General features: G+C 42.2%; 1 protein-coding gene across 4 annotated transcripts in view; it reads left to right on the top strand.

Moving 5' to 3' along the window:
- Window positions 1–9,427: 9,427 nt before the first annotated feature.
- tbc1d9 (TBC1 domain family, member 9 (with GRAM domain)) overlaps window positions 9,428–17,250 on the top strand; it is a 72,306-nt gene continuing 64,483 nt past the window's right edge. For 2 of the 4 annotated variants that reach the window (XM_041190679.1, XM_041190678.1), the window contains exon 1: window positions 9,428–10,178. In XM_041190679.1, the coding sequence (XP_041046613.1) occupies window positions 10,058–10,178 (121 nt within the window). In that variant the 5' untranslated portion in view covers window positions 9,428–10,057. The remainder of the gene's footprint in view (window positions 10,179–17,250) is intronic. The other 2 variants (XM_041190680.1, XM_041190681.1) reach the window with 2 other exon arrangements.

Below are 17,250 nucleotides of genomic sequence, written 5' to 3'. Positions count from 1 at the left end.
TTGAGTAAACCTGTTTCCATCTGTTTCAGATGAAGTTACATTGTTTCATAGTTTGCCATTGTGAGATTTGAACTCTTGATCATGGGGTTACAAACCCAGTACCATAACCACTTGGCTATTTAGGCCAAGCTCCCAGTCTATGATTGTAGGGCTGTCAGGTTAAAATGAGCCTTATTATGATGGTCAAACTGTGCACTCAGGTACTAAAACAATGAAAGATGGAGACAGACGTAGATTAAAAAGTCTCATCTTTAGAATATTATTGGAATAAAATTTATAAGCAATGTAGCCCAAGACTAAAATTACACTTTCTTTAATTTTTCCAATTAAAATTTATATTTTTCACATTTTTTCTTATTTCCATAGGTATGCTGACGACACCCAGCACTATTTCTTTGGACCCCTCCACTGTCTCTGATTTGTCACATTGCTTTTCTGACATTTAATATTGAATGAGCAGAAATTTCCGCCAGCTAAAACTGAAGCCAGTATCTTTGGTTCCTGACACAAACTGCAATCCTGGCCACCATTTCCATCCCTAATAATTTTTGTTTTATTCATTCATGGGACGTGGGCATCGCTGGCTAGGCCAGCACTTATTGGCCATCCCTAATTGCCCTTGAGAAGGTGGTGGTGAGCTGCCTTCTTTAACCACTTCGGTTTAATTGTCTCAAGCTCAGCCAGATGGTTCACAGACTTTGTGTTTGACCCCAAGATATTCTTCCTTTCATGACTTCCTCCATCACTATAACTGCCTACATTTATCTCTGTAACATCACCTGACTTCAACCCTGCCTCATGTCAACTGCTGCTGAATCCCTCATTCATATCTTTGTTATTTATAGACATGCCTTTTCTAATGATCTCCTAGCTGGCCTCCCATCTTCCACTCTACATAAACTTGTGCTTATACAAAAACTCTGCTGCCTGTACCTTAACTCATTCCAAGTCTCATTTACCCATCAGCTGTGCTTGCTGACCTACACTGGCTCCTGGTCTGACAACACCTCATTTTAAAATTTTCATTCATGTTTTCAAATCCTTGCATAGCCTCTGCCCTCCCAATCTCTGCAACCCCTTCCAGCCCAATAAGCCTTTGAGATCTCTGCAGTCCTACAATGGCCTCTTGCACATCCCCGATTAATCATACCACCACCAGCAGCAGTGCTTTCAGCTGCCTTGACCCGAAGCTCTGGAATTCCTTTCTTAAACCACTCCAACCATCTACCTCTCTCCTGCTTCAAGATACTCTTTAAAACATATCTGTTTGACCAAGCTTTGGTCATTGGTACTGATATCTCATTCTGTGGCTTGGTGTCAATTCAAGAATGTTTTAATTGGTATGACTCTTATAAAGCACCTTGGGATGTTTTGCCATGTTAAAGGTGCTACATAAATGCAAACAATGAGTGCAGATGACATCATTGGGATACTGCCTTAAAGGAGTGGTTGGTGCAGACTGTTTCATGTATAAGGACGGCAGTGCTTCAGTGGTGTCTTCTCTGTGAGAGGATTCATTGCACTGGGTAGAAATGGTAGCCTACAATCGGCTTTCCTCATGGCACAGTCATGACAATGGAAAGCTAGGTAGCACACTTAGTGGCCAGAATTTTTCCCTTATCGGGAGGGCTCGGCGGGACCTGTCACAAAGCTGATCGCTGCCCATGATCGGCTCCACTCTACGATTTCACGCAAGTGGGCCAATTAAGGACCACCCTGTGCGAATCGCAAACGGCAGCGCTCAGTGTTAACTGTCCGGACGGGAGGAGGAGGGAGAGCGGGCCTGGCGTGTAGTTCGCGCATGCACCGAAAGAGCGCTTCAATCTCCCTGAGACACAGAACTGCCTCAGGGAGATTGAAGTGCTTTTTAACAAGAATAACAAAGACAGTAAAAATTTTAAAAAAACATGACAGAGTCACATGAGCTGGGACATAGTCTTAATTCAAAAATAATGATTTAGTTAATGATTATTTGCTTTAGGAAATCTCATCCCGCTTGTGGATGAGGTTTCCTAAAAAATGTAAAGGCCGCTTGGCCTTTTTGCCTGCCTGTCAACCATAAGGTTGGATGGGCAGCATTAATTTGATTTTAATTAGCTTGTTAATGGCCTTAATAGGCCTTTCAATTATCAGCAGGTGTGCAGCCGACTCTGGCACACGCCTGCCAAACGAAATATCGCGCGAGTGCACAATGACATCAGGATGCACGCCCGACATCATTGCGCATCATATTACACTCGAGTGTGTCGGGAATGCGCCTGCATGCCAAACATAAAATTCTGCCCAGTAAGATTGCATTTTCAAAACCCAAACCTCCCCCTTTTCACCTCGAGCAAAAAATACAAACATCCCTCTTTTCCTAGTGAATAAAAAACTTATTTGAATGCATGGTCCTGTGTGACTGTGAGTTACACACTGGACACCCACGAGTCTCATGCATTAACAACTATTTGTTCTACTAGTCAGTCACTGCACATTCATTTCACACATAGTCTTTAAACCGTGCAGGTGTCTTAATGGAACGTATGCATGTTGACAATGGCTGTTCTTCTGGTTGATGTTCTTTATCCGGAGAGCGTCGATGCCATCGTCCTTGTTGCCTTGGTGAATGTTGTTGTTCCATTGCGATTGTTAGGGACTCGTGGACCTCTGGGATTCATGGTTGTTCTGTACTCAGTACAGCTGTTGCAATCCCTTCTCCCTGATCGGCCGATTGCAGTGAAGGAGCAGCTTTGCTAGTTGAGTGTATATGTCTGCGGTTGCGCCTGTATATCTGGTTGAGTTTTTTAGCTCCCGCTTTGAGTTGCTAATTGTGGAATTGTGGGTACCTCCTGGTACCTTTGTGTTGTCCCTGAAATTTGTTTGGTCAGATTTCAGTTTATCAGGCGTTTTCAAAGGTATAGACTCAGCTGGAATCTTGCCCTTCAACTCTTCCAGTTCAACTCTGATGTGAACCTTTTCCTGTAGAACATTTCTCTTTGGCTTGTGCATTTCATTCTACTGGCGTGGTCAGCAACTTGTGGTTTACTTGAATATTGTCTCCCCCTCTCTGGGGTCTTCTGTCTCCATTGCTCTGGAGTCTTTTGTTTCCCTCTCTCTGGAGTCTTTTGTCACCCTTTCTCTGAGGTCTTTTGTTGCCCATTCTCAGTTGGTGTATTCAGGGTTACAAGCCCAAAGTTTAGACTTGCTCCAGCTGAGATGAGTGGCTGTTGTGTCCCGTCTATGATCTGTAAGTTTAAATCTTCCTTCTTGCTATTGTGTGGGCTGTTGGACTAATTTGGCCTCTTGCTATGAGTATGCCATGCTTCACACAGATCTGTGAAGATCATTGTTGCATGACACACCAGTGTCTATTTGGCATTTCTTGTTTGTCTGTTACTCTCCCTCTGCGGCCATCATGCTAACAGTCACAAACCAACTCGTATCATATCTCCCCTGTGCCCATCTGTATGAGCTTCTGTTGCTTCCTTCTGTCCAAGCACATGTGTGTGAGATGATTCTGCTTCTTGCAGTTAAAACACTGCTTTCCCCATGCCAGTCAATCCTTCTTTTCCTGTGCATGGTGTCCTCTGCAGTATTTGCATCCTGCCCTTTGTCAGCATTTGTTCTACTCTTTTGGCTTGGACTGTCTCGCAGCGTAATGTATCTCCTGGTCTGCTAAGCCATACATATGCTCTAGCTGACTTTTCACAATTTCTGCATTTCAACACGCATCTATTGCTTTTTTTAGCGTCAGTTTCTCATCTTTCAGTAGATGTGCGCTCACCGAGGGGTCTCTCATGCCTAAGGCCAATCTATCTTTAATCAGATCATCTTTTAGCTGTCCAAATTCACATGATTCTGCAAGCTGCATTACTACCGTCATGTACCAGTCAATTGTCTCGTTTTCACTTTGAACTCCAGTGTTGAATACATAACGTTCATATGTAACATTCACTTGGGGTTCAAAATGTGCATTCAATTTGTTCAAAATCTTTGTTGTCTTTTTGCTGTTAGATTTAGAGTGGTGGCAGTCCTTCCCCAGCAGTGTTAAAAGTGTGGCTACTCTTATCGGCTCAGGCTTGTTAATTATGTTTGTTGCAATCTCATAGTTTTGCCATTGTAAGTAGAAAAACTGCCAGTCTTTCCATGCATTACTTTTCAATTCAACTGGAGATGGGATTGGAAAATTTACTGCAGCCATTTTACTCACTCAGTAATTTACTTGCAGCTTTTGTCTGTGTTTCCTTTGTCATTTTTCTGCAGGCCATTGCTTTTTCTTTGTCCTATGTTTGGTAGCTTTCTGCAGATTTGAACCTTCTTGTATGCCTTAGCTCTGTCTTCTCTGTAGCCAGGATCTTACTTGCAGCTTTTACTTTTGACCTTTTTTCAGCAGTTTTTTTTGTGGATTTGAACCTTTCTGTGTTTCTGGTTCTCAGTGTCTTCTCTGCATCATTTGTAGGGTTCAAAAATCTATTTTTTCTTCACTTTCTGACACCATGTTTCACGTATAAGGACAGCATACTTCAGTAGTGTCTTCTCTGTGAGGGGCTTTATTGAACTGGGTAGAAATAGCAGTCTATAGTCAGCTTGCCTCATGGCAGAGTCACATGACTATGGCAAGCTAGGTAGTACACTTAGTAAGATTGCATTTTCAAAACCTAAACACTGACTGTAAGAGATTAGTAGATAAGAGTCAGTCACTTAAGGACAATTCAGCATCAATAGTGTTTCCAGCCACCACACATAGTTGGATTTAGTAACCTTTGTAAGCCAAGCCATTGCTCCCATTCCAAATATCAACATGCTCGGCTCATTCGGAAAGGTGACAGGATCACTTGTGTAAGACATCGGGGTGAACTGCCACGCTGCTACAATGGAAGTTATCATCTGAGGTTGAGCCTGAGGTACTTTGTTAGTGCAGAGTGGAGGGAACTTTACCATGCTTGGTGCTACCATTGGATACCCAAAATGGAAAGTGTTCCACTGCTGAACAATAACATCTCTCATTTACACATTTCAATGCATTCTTGGAAAGTAGCTATAAGAACTTTCAACAGTCCCAAAGATTTCCTGACAATGGGGCAAAGCCTGACAAAGACAGTGTTTAATGGCATATTTACCTAGTAAAATAGTTGAGCTGATTGACAGATGGATTTGCTATGGTCCACAATGTATGCTACAATCTTACAGCCATTTACATTGTGGTATGATTTTCCGAACTTTTAATTGTAAATGGAGAGATAAAAGAAAGCTTCACAACTCCCTGATCACTACACCAATCAGTTAAGGCTGATCTCACAAATCATGCAATTGCACAGAACTGTCAAAAATGCAGACTTCCCTGATAGATATTTCGGTTTGTAAAACTACTAATAGAACTAAACACCATATGAGACAACATTTTGTTTCGCTTGTAAACAGCAATTTTTCATTCCAGAAAAAATATGCAGAATACATATTCTGCAAGACAGTTGGTACAATCAATTTGACTTTAGTATGCATACTACAGATATTTCTCATTTAAAGTGTGTTCTGACAAGGCATTTTCATTTTAGTGCGGCTTGAAGAATAGAGAACTCACCCAAATAGTGTTGTTGCAATTAACTGCATGTTTGCTTTAGCATGGTGACTGCGCATGCAAACATTGTTGTTAAGTTTTCACTGTTCATGTGCCAAGAAACGGGTTGGCAAGTAAACACTGAGCACGTGTCAAGAAGCACGCCAAGACTGCCCAAATTGAGGTTTGGAAGATGGCTCATTGCTCCACTGTGTTGCCGAGTAGCCTTCAGACACCAGTTCCAGCCCCAACACTTAGAGCAGGTCCATAAACATGGCAATCACCCACCATGTATCCATTGGACCGTCAGCCAGGCTCCAGCCTCCTGCTGACCTCTCAACCCTCAACCAGGACACCACCTCCAGGTTTTCCCTCTGGACAAAGGCCTTAGCCCTCAGCATGGTGCAGGTACTCAAGGAAGCTGCTCAGGCCAATGTTCGCCACCATGTCTCATTGTGAGTTCTGCAGCAGTCAGATGTTAGTTCAGTTCCATGACTCAAAAAAATCCTCCTGGATCAGATAAGAAGATTTCTGGCAGTTTCCTTTGTGCTGTGTTGTTTCATTTTGTGTCTGATGTGGTTGCAATGAGCAGTGAGAAAGGCAGTGGGTAGCACTCTGTCTGGGGCAGAAACACAAAACAACCATTTTACATGTATTCCTATGGCTTTTTTTTTGTTTTATTGTACTTTTGTTTTACACATTGCATTTTGGGAGCACATTAGGCGCATTTATCAAATGATAGCTGTCTTAAAATAAAGAACACACATTCACCCTGGTGGGTCACAAACTCAAAAGCACAATTTCTCTCCGCAACCTGCTGTTGAACCCAGAGCAGAGGTACCGCTCCATTCACATTCTGCTGCTGGGCTAACTTTTTGGCTTGTGTCTTTATTTTTTTAAATTTTCTTTTCCTGATCCACAAAGATTAAGAAAGTTTGTCAACACAAATGTGTTAGTGATCTTCTGAATAGTCAGACATAGCTAATAAATTGGCTATGGTTTGCAATCTGTGAGAAACAACTGCCCACCCCACATTTCAATCACTTGTTGACTGCCAATGGGTGGGCGAATAGTCTGGTGAATCTACTCCCTCTCAGACATGCTTCTTTTTATGTACAAATATTTTGTGGAAAAATAGCTGAAGAGTTTTGAAACTTAGGACTCACTTTTGTAGTGGCGTTGATACCTGGCTGGAGTGGAAATCAAGGAAAATAGAACAGGTTAAGCAAACTATGCCTTCCATTGCCTTTTACATGTAGTAGGCAGTCTCACTATTGGGTTCTCCAGAATAAGGTTTTGGCAGACTCTTTTTGGTCTCTTTTCAATGCCAAGGTGCACCTTTACATCTCAAGATGTCTCTTTTTCTTTGTTTAGTCACAATACTGTCCGGAAAAAAGTGATTTTACCAAGGAAAATCCAGGCCAACATCTCTCTTACGAGATACCAAATTCAGAAGGGGACAGCTCCAAGAATCCGTAGGAAGCAGATATCAGAATTACCTTTGTCCCCTCTAATCTGATATTTTGTAAGTTCTGGTTAATAGGGTAAATGCTTAAAGAAATAAAATAGAAAGATTATCTAGGATCCAGGTTGACTTGTTTCAGTCCTTAACCATAAGGGCAGAAGTTGGTGATTGTCCAATGAAGAAGTGAATGGGTCTATTTATAGATAATACCAACTTAAGAATATGCTTTGGTGAAAGTAGATCCCAGTACAGTCGTATTGAAAATATGTATCTCATTGTTTAGGTATCATTGAGGATGCAGACATACACACAAATGGCTTCACCAATAGATTAAGAAAGCTAATGTTTACTATAATGCTATGAAGCATTTGCAAATGTAATTTTTGCTTTGGTTCGAGATAGGTGAATGATGAAATTGGGCTTTCTAATGTGGTAGGTACTGTGCCACTCATTCCTAGCTATGTAGTTTATCAGTAAGGATTTTTTATGAGGCAGTTGTGCATTCTGAGGTGTAAAGGTGCACCTTGCCAATGAAAGGTCAAGGATTTGCATTTTGTACCAGTATTTTCAATCACAAAAACCAAACTTGATAGTTGACATTAAATTGGGAATTAAAAGCAGGCATTTTTAGATTTATTGTAGCAAGTCAGTCTCCTCAACACATTGGGCAGAATTTTACATGTCCACTGGCATCAGACTTCATGGTGGACATGAGCAGGCAATTTGGCAGGAAGGCCAGTTTACAATTATGAAACCAATTTACCATCATCTGTTCAGCCCATGAATGGAGAGCCGCATTTCCCACAGCTGCACATCAGGAACTCCATTGTATTACATCTGTATATCATTATAAGTCCAGCTCACTGGAATCATCCCTCCATGCTGGATCATCTGAGCACATTGGCGTGCAATCACGCCGATGTGTTTCACAATTGTACATAAGCAACGTGCACCTGCATGCTACACTTCGCTCGGGACTTCGAGGTTTGATTGCCTACATAGCTTTGGGCAGCACTCACAGTCATTAGTTCCAGGGTTCGCAGGCAGCACCACTTTTAGGGGGGCTCATGGGCAGATCTCTACTTACCAGGCCAGTCATAAGGCAGGGGTGGTTTTTCAACGGCTGCAGGGTGAGGGCTTGTTTGGGAAGGGGGAGAACTGGCCTCAAGTAAGGGAAGAAGCTGCAGGGCGAGGGATTTACTGGGGATGGATGGTATCCCAGGGTGTGTGAGGGCACTTGTTAATCTGAGTAAGTGGCCTCAAGATGGTTAGGGCTGAGGAGGCAGTCTCCAGAGGAGATGAGGCCAGATGGAGATGTTAGGATGCATGTGAGATAATGAATGGTGATGTCCCCTGAGCTGGCAGTGCGAGAGATGCCAGTGAATGTGTGATGGGCTTGTAAATGTGTGAGTTTAGAGTGATGAGATGGTTGCCTTACGCTGGCGGCATGGATGAAATCATTCATCCTCTTTCTGCACTGGATGGTCAACCTCTTCAGTGCAGCGTTGGCACTGACCACCACTGCCAACGCCTCCCAACCTGGATTGTGAGATTGCTGTATCTCCTGCGGCCAGAGCAGGGATGGAGGACATCATGGCAGGCCTCCTAAAGGCCACTGGAGCAGTCCTGGCATGCAAGCATTGAGAACTATGTGGGCGGCTGCAGTTTAAATATGGCACCCGGAGTGAGGAAACGGTGAGGTTAATGATGTGATAACAATTCAGAGGCTGCCCGCAAGTGAGATGGCGTGTTTTCTGTGGTTGCATAATAAATGAGGGGGATTGGGACAATACGGCGTGAAAAGCCGCCATTGCGGCCGGCTGGTAAAACATCCTTTTTCCTGCTCGCTACCGCACTTAGTGCAAATCTGGGATGATTCCACCCATTGTCTGAAAGATGAACTAACTCAAGGTGGCCCAAGGCTGGATGAGATACCCAGAAGGATCCCTTGGTCATCAAGTTTCCTTCCAAAACTATGCATTATCAGCTCTTCCAAAGTGTTTAGGCTCTACCAACTGAATTTGTGACCCACCCTCAAAAAAAAGCAGTAAATGACGCGATGCTTTAACCCTCACGTTATCCCAGGTGCATAAAACAATGGTTTCCGCCCACAGGGTTAAACCGTCTTCTCTCTATCCAGGTGCTGACGGGACTACAGTGCATTTTTCGCTTGCATTCTGGCTCCGGTTGCCTTCCAGGATCTCGCACATTCGCACTACTTTCTTATTTTGTTTTGCTTTGTGGAACTGGGTTAAACGGGAGGCGAATCGCTCGCAGTTAAACAGGAACTTGAGAACAATAGCATACAGCAGAGATGGGGGAGGGGGTGGGGGGGGGTGTGGTTTGGCTGTTGTAAGACGTAATGGTGAGAGTCGGGAGGGTGGTGCTCACTTGGTAACGTGACGGCAGCCGCCAGTGTTGACATTGTGGTTGGGTGAGGGGGAGAGTCAGTCGCTGGCGCTTTCCTACATTACAACAACACCACAGCAGCAACGGGCGCTGCGCGGGACCCTCTCGCTCTGGCGGCTCGCGCTACATTTTGCCGTTTGAACGGCCGCCGAGTTCCAAATCCGGCTGTTTATTAATTTCATTGAGGCGTTTAACGTTGACGTTATGACGCGACAGTAACCCCCCCACCACCCCCGTACCGGGATTCTCGCGGCATAACGCTGGCGTGTGTTTGATTCGGGATCCGACCATCAATTTGTTTACAGCAAAAAAGCTGTCGACCACATCTGTTGTCGTTAAATGCCTCACTTTTATTTGACGACGGCGACTCACTTTTCAATCGGGAGGAGTTTATGAAAGGTGAGGGACGGATCCCGCCTCCCCCCCTCTCGTTCGTTGTGTGAAGGCAGCTCCACTCCGCTGCCGCCGCGGTGTTGTCGATGATGCTGCGGTTCTCGCTGCTCGGATAGTCAGTCCGGTCACGCGGCGCCCGAGCGAGCTCCCTCCCTGCCCGTCCGCGAGCCGCCGCTGAGATTTATCCTGCTCGCGCTCTCTCTCTCTCTCTCTCTCTGTCTCTCTCGCGACCGCTGCCGCTGCCACCGGGAATGTGGGTCAATCCTGAAGAAGTGCTGCTGGCCAACGCGCTGTGGGTGACGGAGAGAGCCAATCCGTACTTCGTGCTGCAGAGGAGAAAGGGGCATGGAGAAGGGGGCGGAGGGCTGGCTGGTAAGGATGAAAACTGAACCTCTCCATATCTATCCGTGTCTGTGTGCGCGCGCGTGCGTTTTAATTGATGCCCAAACCGAGATTGCAAAACGTGAGTGTTGTGTTGTTTATCCTTTAGTTTCTGTGACTTGCCTGTAAGGAACGGAATATCTAAACATAATGCGATCGCCTGGTTTTGCATGCATCTTTTTTGACGAGGCGACATAATTTTTTACTACGATACAGATGTATATGAGCAGCCGCGGGGCACGTAAAGTTTTGTTCAGCATTTTTCGCCAAAATCTGTCAGTTCAGCACCTGCAGTCGAGATTCGTTTATTGTGAGTCACATACGACTTCTTTAGTTCTTGAGGTTTGAAATTATCAATGTCCATTATCTAATCAGATAATGATTATCTAATCCTCCTTTGTGTGACCTTTAATTCGTAAAATGTCCATATTTTGGATTTCCTTTAGTGACATTTAAATGTGGGAGATAATCGGAGAACTACAAGGTCTCCCAATAATTTTTCCTTTGATTAGTTTTTTTTGACAAAGTGGATCACTTTCTCCTGATCTTTTTACAGTAATGCAATTCAATCCACAGGAAACAAAGAGATTGCGAACAACTGTTAGTAAAATCTCCTTATTCTCTTTACGAGATATTGGCGTTGTCGTGCTTCCAGTGTGTCACAATTTACACTTGTCCCTCATTTCACCTAGTTAATCCCTTCTGTTGTTTAGCGGAGTTATTTTGTTTATATGTTTTAGCAATGAAATTCCATTTAAGATTGTAAACATTATGGGGCCCCAGTGCTACCTATTAATGAGCCTTGTGCAGGTTATTTATAGAATTATGTTTTTCATTGGTAAATGCTGTAGCTATCTTTAAGTATCTTTACACAGCTTTGCTACAGACTCTTAGCACTGCAGGTTCTCATCCCAAGGGCTTTCAGGCAAAAGCTTTGCTTCCTGTGTAATCAGAGCAACCTTTTCTTGTCATGTGACCAACGCTATTTCGGTCTAGGAACCAATGAACATAGCGCTAGAGCAAGTGCATCCCGATTTAATGTTTATTTTAATCACAGCATTCCATAATGTTATAAAACAACCTTTCTACATTTTAGTGTTAATACAATGCTTAATGAATGAGGATATGAGAAAAAATAAATCCTGAATAAGAATTAATATCTCCTGATGTAAATAATTCTGAGTGGTTACAGGGCATTTTTGGAGGACTTATTTAAAGATAATGATGCACTTGCTGATGATTAGAACCTTTGCTTCTGGTATCTTGTGTCAATGCTAGCTCAGGCATAGTATAACCAGATGCGAAATAAAGCTCCATCTGCTCTTTCCCTGGTAAACACATTAAAGGCTAAAAGACTGGTGTGATGCTTTTCTGTTCAAAAATACATATCTTTCTGTAAAAGAAACATTATACAATTTTACAGAGAATTTTTAATTAAACTCATGGAGACAGACATTGTTTATCTGAGGTCAGCCAATCCTGGATCAGCTTTGAGTGTCAAGAGTGTCAGCTCCTATGTAAATCAGTGGAGCTGCTCCAGACCAAATGTCTTTGAAGTCTGCATCACTGAAGTCAGTCCCCATAAGCGTGCAAACAGCTTGTAAAATGAGCAATGTTTTCTAGAAGGTAATAAATAGTTCTATTTGTTTATATAAAGGTACTACACAATTTCACGTTCTTAGGCATTAAGCAGGAAGTACAATGTATGTAAAATCTATGCAATGTGTAATATGTTTTATTTCTGTTTTAAAATAAGTATAAACTTTTCATCCCAGGAGAAATCTACCACCTTGGGTCTCCCTCTAGGCTGCTTTTGTGAAATCATTGAGCTTGGAGCCAGAGAGTAGCTGAATTTATTTTATTGATTGTAAATTCATTTGGAAGTCAATCCAAAGCCATCCAACACAAGGAAGCATTCAACATTTGGGCATGCTCCATGCTGTCAGTGGACATTCTGTCCAAACTATATGTGCGAGCTATTTGTATGCCAACCGAACTTTGACAAAACAAAAACAGAAATACCTGGAAAAACTCAGCAGGTCTGGCAGCATTGGTGGAGAAGAACAAAGTTAACGTTTCGAGTCCTCATGACCATTCAACAGAACCTGAACTTTGACAATTTGGCTTTAGATGCCAGACAACTTGCTATTAATTACTTGCATTTCTTGTTCATTGCCCTGTTTGAGTTTTGTGAGTTGAAGGTTTGGAGCTTGTTGTTTTAGCTGTGAGATATATACATAAAGTAATGAAGCATAGATTAAGTTTTTATGTGACCTTCGGAGCTCTAAATATACACATTTGTGACCTACAGAAACAAAAAGATTGTTAATTTTTGATATAAGAGCATTATCATCTTATTGTAAACTGTTGGAGTAACAGCAATAAAGGAACTGTAGCACAAAATCCAAGAATACAGAACAAATGGGATCATTTGGTTTACAGTATTTTCCATTTGTTGTGCTGGCATTGTATCTTCTGTTTTTGAGATTCAAGTTTGTAGCTTACTGAGCTAGGAAGGTGGCAGGTGATCTGTATAGAACTGCCTTAGTGATGTAGCTATGTTATGCTGAGCATTTGCAAAGAATACAATTAAAATTTCCAAATACCTTGTATGATTAGTGTTCAAAGATGTTTGATCTACCAGCCAAAGATAGGTTACATTTTGCACATTTTTTAATATAACAAGTTTAATTAAATAGTCAGTCTTCAGTGATGTTGCACATGGGGAGTCTAGACCAAGTGTAGCCTTCTGTTGATGATAAAACAAAAAATGCTGGAAATACTCAGGTCAGGCAGCTCTGTGAAGACAAACAGAATTAATCCTTCTTCATGACCTGAAACGTTAACTCTGTTTCTCCCAACAGATGCTGCCTGACCTGCTGAATATTTCTAGCATTTTCTGGTTTATTTCAGAGTTCCAGTATCTGCAGTATTTTCGATGAAGCTGAGTTACAGGACTAGGATAATTGGAGCAAGGCGTCCACTTGTACTTCAGTCCTTATTTAAAGTCAAAATATCTTTACCTTTTGTATGTAATATTTTGATTTGGTATTAGTTCCATGTCAAATAGTAAAACCAAGGTGCTATAGTGCCACCAATGGCAGGCTGTCTTTGCAATGTGATACAGTTAAATAGGCAGCTTATGTTATAAATGTGGGCATATGAATTTATAGTGGAACAATTGGCGAGAAACATCCACACGTGCAAGAATTTAAAATGCAGTTTATCTAACAGTAAAGCGTAATAGGCCTATAGTATAAAAAAGTGAAGATTTTCAAGGACCTTTTCCAAACTGCTGTGAATTGATGCTACTTCCAAGCTCAACAAGTTTGTTTCAACAGATGTGTTTAGGATGTTTCTGGAGTTCAGGATTATTTCTGCACTAAGGAAATACAAACATGTTTAACATATCATGTCTGGTACATGAATCACAAAAAATTAGTATGTAGGTACGGCAAGTGATTAGAAAGGCAAATAGAATGTTGTCATTTATTGCAAGGGGAATGGAATATAAAAGTAAGATTTGCTGCAATTGTACAGTAAGATTACATCTGGAATACTGTTTACAATTTTGGTCTCCTTAAGAAATAATATAATTGCATTAGAAGCAGTTAAGAGAAGATTCACTCAACAGATTCCTGGGATGAAGGAGTTATCTTATGAGGAAAGTTGGGCCTGTATCCATTGGAGTTCAAAAGAGTGAGATGTGATCTTATTGAAACATATAAAGTCTTGAGGGAACTTAATAGGGTGGATGCTGAGAGGATGTTCCCCCTTATGAGAGAGACTAGAAGTAGGGCACACAGTTTAAAAATACAGGATCCACCATTTAAGATGGAGATGAGGAGGATTCCTTTTCACTCCAAGGATGGTTAGTTTGGAATTCTCTTCCCCGGAGAGCAGGGGAAGCAGAGTCGTTGAATATATTTAAGGCTGAGTTAGATTGATCCTTGATTGACAAGGGAGCCAAAAGGTATAGGGGGTGGAGAGGAAAGTAGATTTTAAGCCATAATCAATTCAGCCATGATCTTATTAATGGTGGAGCAGGCTTGAGTGTCCGAATGGCCTACTGCTCCTAATTCATATGTCTGTATGTGTATAAAATATGCATAAATTATGAAATCATTTTTAGAGGGATTCTGAAGTTGAGATGTAGCTTTGAGTTGCCTTTATGTGCTATAGAATTGAGACATTAGATGTGTAGTCAAAGACTCCTGAGAAGAGATGTAGGTTTTATTTAGTGTGGTGGGTTCCCTGGCTTGGAACTTCTTTAATTAACATCTCTCCTAAAATTAATGTAAAATTGATTGAATTTGACAAGAGTAAACTTCATGGATTCTTCCCCAATCATGCAAAACCTAAGCTTTATGTTTGAGGCGGTTAAAAATTTGGCTCCAAACTAAAGAGGACAGTTTCGTGGTCATTGTGAAGGCAGGGTGTTTTTCTATTAACCTGACAGCACCTGTCTTGGCTGCATTTTAATAATTTCGGGGTACATTTTCAAAATCTTCATCTGGGTAATGGGGTGGAGAACTTGCTCAATTTTCACCCTGTTGAAATTGGTTAAATTAAAAATGGGCTGGTTCTTGTGAGGACAGATGATCCACTTTTCCAGATTAATGCCCAAGTGATGGACATGAACATTTACCCCATTCTGTGCTAACCTTGTTACTAATTTAATACCCAACCTGCTCAAATTAAATAAACTCTACCTCTACTCATAGAAAAGCAAAATACTGTGGATGTTGGAAAAGTGCTGGAAGTACTCGGCAGGCCTGGCAGTATTTAAGACATAGGAGCAGAAATTAGGCCATTTGGCCCATCGAGTCTGCTCCGCCATTCAATCATGGCAGATAAGTTTCTCAATCCCATTCTCCCGCCTTCTCCCCGTAACCTTTGATCCCCTTACCAATCAAGAACCTATCTATCTCGGTCTTAAATACACTCAATGACCTGGCCACCACAGCCTTCTGTGGCAATGAATTCCATAGATTCACCACTCTCTGGCTAAAGAAGTTTCTCCTCATCTCTGTTCTAAAAGGTCTTCCCTTTACTCAGGCTGTGCCCTCGGGTCCTAGTCTCTCCTACTAATGGAAACATCTTCCCCCACGTCCACTCTATCCAGGCCTTTCATTATTCTGTAAGTTTCAATCAAATCCCCCCCCGTCATCATTCTAAACTCCATCGAGTATAGACCCAGAGTCCTCAAACATTCCTCATACGTTAAGCCTTTCATTCCTGGGACTCATGAACCTCCTCTGGACCCGCTGCAGGGCCAGTACACCCTTCCTGAGATATGGGGCCCAAAATTGCTCACAATATTCTATAAGAGCCTTATAAAACCCATCAGCACATCCCTGCTTTTATATTCTAGTCCTCTCGAAATAAATGCAAACATTGCATTTGCCTTCCTAACTGCTGACTCAACCTGCAAGTTAACCTTAAGAGAATCCTGGACTAGGACTGTCAAGTCCCTTTGCACTCCAGATTTCTGAATTCTCTCCCCATTTAGAAAATAGTCTATGCCTCTATTCTTCCTACCAAAATGCATGACCTCACACTTCCCCAAGTTGTATTCCATCTGCCACTTCTTTGCCCATTCTCCTAACCTGTCCAAATCCTTGTGCAGCCTCCCCGCCTCCTCAATACTACCTGTCGCTCCACCTATCTTTGTATCATCTTCAAACTTAGCCAGGATGCCCTCAGTTCCTTCGTCTAGATCATTAATGTATAAAGTGAAAAGCTGTAGTCCCAACACCGATCCCTGCAGAACTCCACTAGTTACTGGCCACCATCCTGAGAGGGACCCCTTTTTCCCCACTCTCTGCCTCCTGCCAGACAGCCAATCTTCTATCCATGCTAGTACCTTGCCTCTAACACCATGGGCTCTTATCTTACTGAGCAGCCTCCTGTGCGGCACCTTGTCAAAGGCCTTCTAGAAGTCCAAGTAGATAACGTCCATTGGCTTTCTCTTGTCTAACCTACTCGTTACCTCCTCAAAGAATTCTAACAGATTTGTCAGGCATGACCTCCCCTTGATGAAACCATGCTGACTTTGCCCGATTTTACCATGCACTTCTAAGTATTCTGAAATCTTATCCTTTAATAATGGACTCTAAAATCTTACCAACGACCGAGGTCTGGCTAATCGGCCTGTAATTTCCCATCTTTTGCCTCACTCCCTTCTTAAACATGGGGGTTACATTAGCGATTTTTCAGTCCTCTGGGTCCCTCCATGACTCCAGTGATTCCTGAAAGATCACCACTAACGCCTCCACTATCTCTTCAGCTATCTCCTTCAGAACTCTGGGGTGTAATCCATCTGGTCTAGGTGATTTATCCACCTTCAGACCTTTCAGTTTTCCTAGCACCTTCTCCTTGGTAATGGCCACCATACTCACCTCTGCCCCCTGACTCTCTTGAACTTTGGGGATGTCACTCATGTATTCTACTGTGAAGACTGATGCAAAGTACCTATTCAGTTCCTCCGCCATTTCTTTGTTCCCCACTACTACTACTTATGGAGAGAGAGGAACACAGTTAATGTGTCAGGTTTTTGACCTGAAATGTTAACTATGTCTCTCCACAGATGCTGTTAGATCTGCTGAGTATTTCCAGCATTTTCTGTCTTTATCTATCCATCCACTGATTTCTACAATTCTGAGATTTTGTTTTCACATTTTGAGCCTTAGTAGTTGTACAATAATTTCCATTCAGATTATTGTGACTCAGCTGTCACAAAGTGTAAGTGGAGCCCCAGAGTGACTTTCTAATTTGCCTTTTACCAGTGGCACTTGTCTCCAGGCAATATGGATGCTAATGTTGTTGTGAATGCATATTACACTTGTATTCTTTCAGATCACCTGTTCAGTTGCACTCTTGGGTCCAAATTATGGAGGTGTACAGAGTTTAAGATTTTTAACAGTACTTAGGAATTGGATAGCTTATCAATATGCTTTACTGATTTGTACACGAGGATAGTATTTCTTCAGTTGAGAACAGATGTACCAGTGCATCTTAACTGCAGAATATTCATCACATATGCATTCTTCACCTTAAGACT

Source organism: Carcharodon carcharias, chromosome 1 (assembly GCF_017639515.1).
Source record: "Carcharodon carcharias isolate sCarCar2 chromosome 1, sCarCar2.pri, whole genome shotgun sequence".
NCBI classification, from domain to species: domain Eukaryota; kingdom Metazoa; phylum Chordata; class Chondrichthyes; order Lamniformes; family Lamnidae; genus Carcharodon; species Carcharodon carcharias.
Note: the sequence above shows the minus strand (reverse complement) of the source record. Positions and strands in the feature narration are given on the sequence as shown.